The 2,313-nt window shown below is 41.1% G+C and overlaps 1 protein-coding gene across 1 annotated transcript in view; it reads right to left on the reverse strand.

Annotated features, from left to right (window-relative positions):
- The window catches only part of otud7a (OTU deubiquitinase 7A), a 42,623-nt gene that overhangs the window by 16,885 nt on the left and 23,425 nt on the right, over window positions 1-2,313 (reverse strand). Inside the window, exon 3 of the mRNA XM_024281436.2 lies at window positions 1,150-1,303. Within this exon, the coding sequence (XP_024137204.1) occupies window positions 1,150-1,234 (85 nt within the window). The 5' untranslated portion in view covers window positions 1,235-1,303. The remainder of the gene's footprint in view (window positions 1-1,149; window positions 1,304-2,313) is intronic.

Here is a 2,313-nt window from a genome sequence, read left to right on the forward strand (position 1 = left end):
AAAAAAAAAAAAAAAAAAAAAAATCTTTCAAAGATGTTATTAGATGAGCAGAAGCTTTTTTAATTATTTATTTACTAAAGTAGATCAGTTATTTTTTGTTTTTATTTTTAAGTGACCCCATATCTTTGCTTTACTCGCTTTGTAGTGAGTTTCAATGAATGGGGAAGGAGCTCTCTCTGGGAAAAGCACTCATAAACATGTCACTCTTGCCTCTAAATCAACAAACTGGCCTTTTGTTGCTCCTACCTTCCTTTCCTCCCCTACTACGTTCCTGTTATTTTCCTTTCCTTGTTTCCTCATGTATTTTTTTTCTCAAAGTCCCACTCAAATCATCTTTTGATGTATTGTAAAATCGTTCCCAGTGGTCATTAAATTATGATTATGTCAGTTTTAACTAAAATAATAATAAAAAAGTGCAGTTTTTTATTACATAATTTCTGGCAGGAATTCGTCAAAAAATTGCTTGGCATGGAGTAAGCCAGCCTCCATTTCCCATAATTCATCTGGTGAATATCCTCCTGCTAGCTTACAGCCCCTCAGACCAAGAGGACCTGGCCGCACAAAACATCCATAGCCAGAAGACTGTATTATGAAGAAAGTTCACTCTTTCCCCCGAGAAGAACTCCAGAACTGGGTTACGGTCAGGGTTAGGAATCTTCTAGTATAGATACACAAATTCAGCTTCCAGCTACAGTTGTGATATTTCCGCATCTGAAGAGTTTAATGTTGTGTTTGGACGCCATCTTGCCTGCAACCAGGTCCCTCTCCCTCAAACCCTAACACTAGTGGTGCAACAAAAATGGTGAGCACTACTGCAGCTATCCAGTTTTGATCCAGCTCAGATGAGGAAAATAAAGACGTGCATGAATCTATTTGTCTGCAAGTGGATGCATCAGAATGGAGCGGAGCAGGGAGCTTGTGGCCACACGTCACAAATAAGCTAATTTTCAAATAATAATTTTTGTCTGTTCCTGATTCACCATAATTTGAATAAAGAAATACTCAGAAATGCAATTTTAAGCTTAATTTTTTTCATCTGTCTTCCATCATAAGAGAAATGCCACAAAACTCTTTAAGTTCTCGTTGGAAGCTGCTGATCCAAACAGAGACCACCTAAATAGGATGTCACACTTTGCATTTGTCTCTTACCTTCCAGCAGGTCTCTTGCCAGACCTGGTTCTGCCCCTGTGGACCGAACAAAGTCTGACAGGACCGCGTCCATGTCCAGAGTCATGTGATCATGTGTGTGTGCTGCCCAAGGTGCAGCGGTGGCCTTGGTGGACGCCAGCCTTCACGTTCTCATCTGTAGGAGGGGAGAAAAAAAAAAGAAGCACAACAGGGTTTTACGAACGCAGTTTTCCAGTGAAGCATGTAGCCACACCCCAGACTTTAGCTCATCCCAGACTAACCCTTGTGAGAAAACACAAGCTGGACTGCCTCGTCTCTTATTTCAGTTGCAGACATAGCTGATAGTTCTTAGTACTGTAAAACTCCACTCCCAGCTGCTGAACTATAATACCTATCACGTGTTATATCAACAGCATGACCTCATCCAGGACACACCTGTCTATCTTCAAAGCAGCTGGACTACTGCCCACGATCGCAACGACATTTAGACTCTTCCTGCCACAGAGTGTTACCAGGAGGTCACTGGCTGTGATCCAGTCTCTAAACTTCAGCTGCACTCTAAGAGGGGAGCCTGATTCAGCGGGATGCTATTTGGTATCATCCTAGCAAGAGATCATATTTACATCACGGCTATGATGGTGCTTCAGCTCTAAAAATCAACAAGTGCAGCCTTGTTTGGTCAAATATGAAACACCCATTCACTCCTCCGGTTCATGCAAGTCAATGCATAGCTTTCATTCCACTTGAGGCTGTGTGGGTGACAGAAGAACTGAGCTCAGAGCAACGGCAGTAGAAAAGCAAACGCCTACAGGTTTGACACTTTGACACAAGGCTACTGTGTAAAGACCAAATGTCTGAAGGTACTACTGGATAACTCCAAGAGTCATTAAGCCCCGAGCTTTTGTTCAAGAAAAAACAACAACATAGATGAATGTCTGGCTCCTGTGTTTTCATGAATGTGGGTCGTATGTGTGAATCTGTTGAGATTTAAGCGCTCAATTCTCAATAAACCAAGACTGTACCAAACAATCATATGGTGCTTTACTTAAAATAGAATCACAGGTTTGTGAGTATCAAAAAATGAACTCATTAAGTGAGCAAACTCTGAGCTAATTGTGAGCAAAAACTGCTAAATTTTCAACCAAATAAAATATTATAAATGTTTTCTGTCTTGTGCAGAGTCCG

Source organism: Oryzias melastigma, linkage group LG6 (assembly GCF_002922805.2).
Source record: "Oryzias melastigma strain HK-1 linkage group LG6, ASM292280v2, whole genome shotgun sequence".
NCBI lineage: Eukaryota > Metazoa > Chordata > Actinopteri > Beloniformes > Adrianichthyidae > Oryzias > Oryzias melastigma.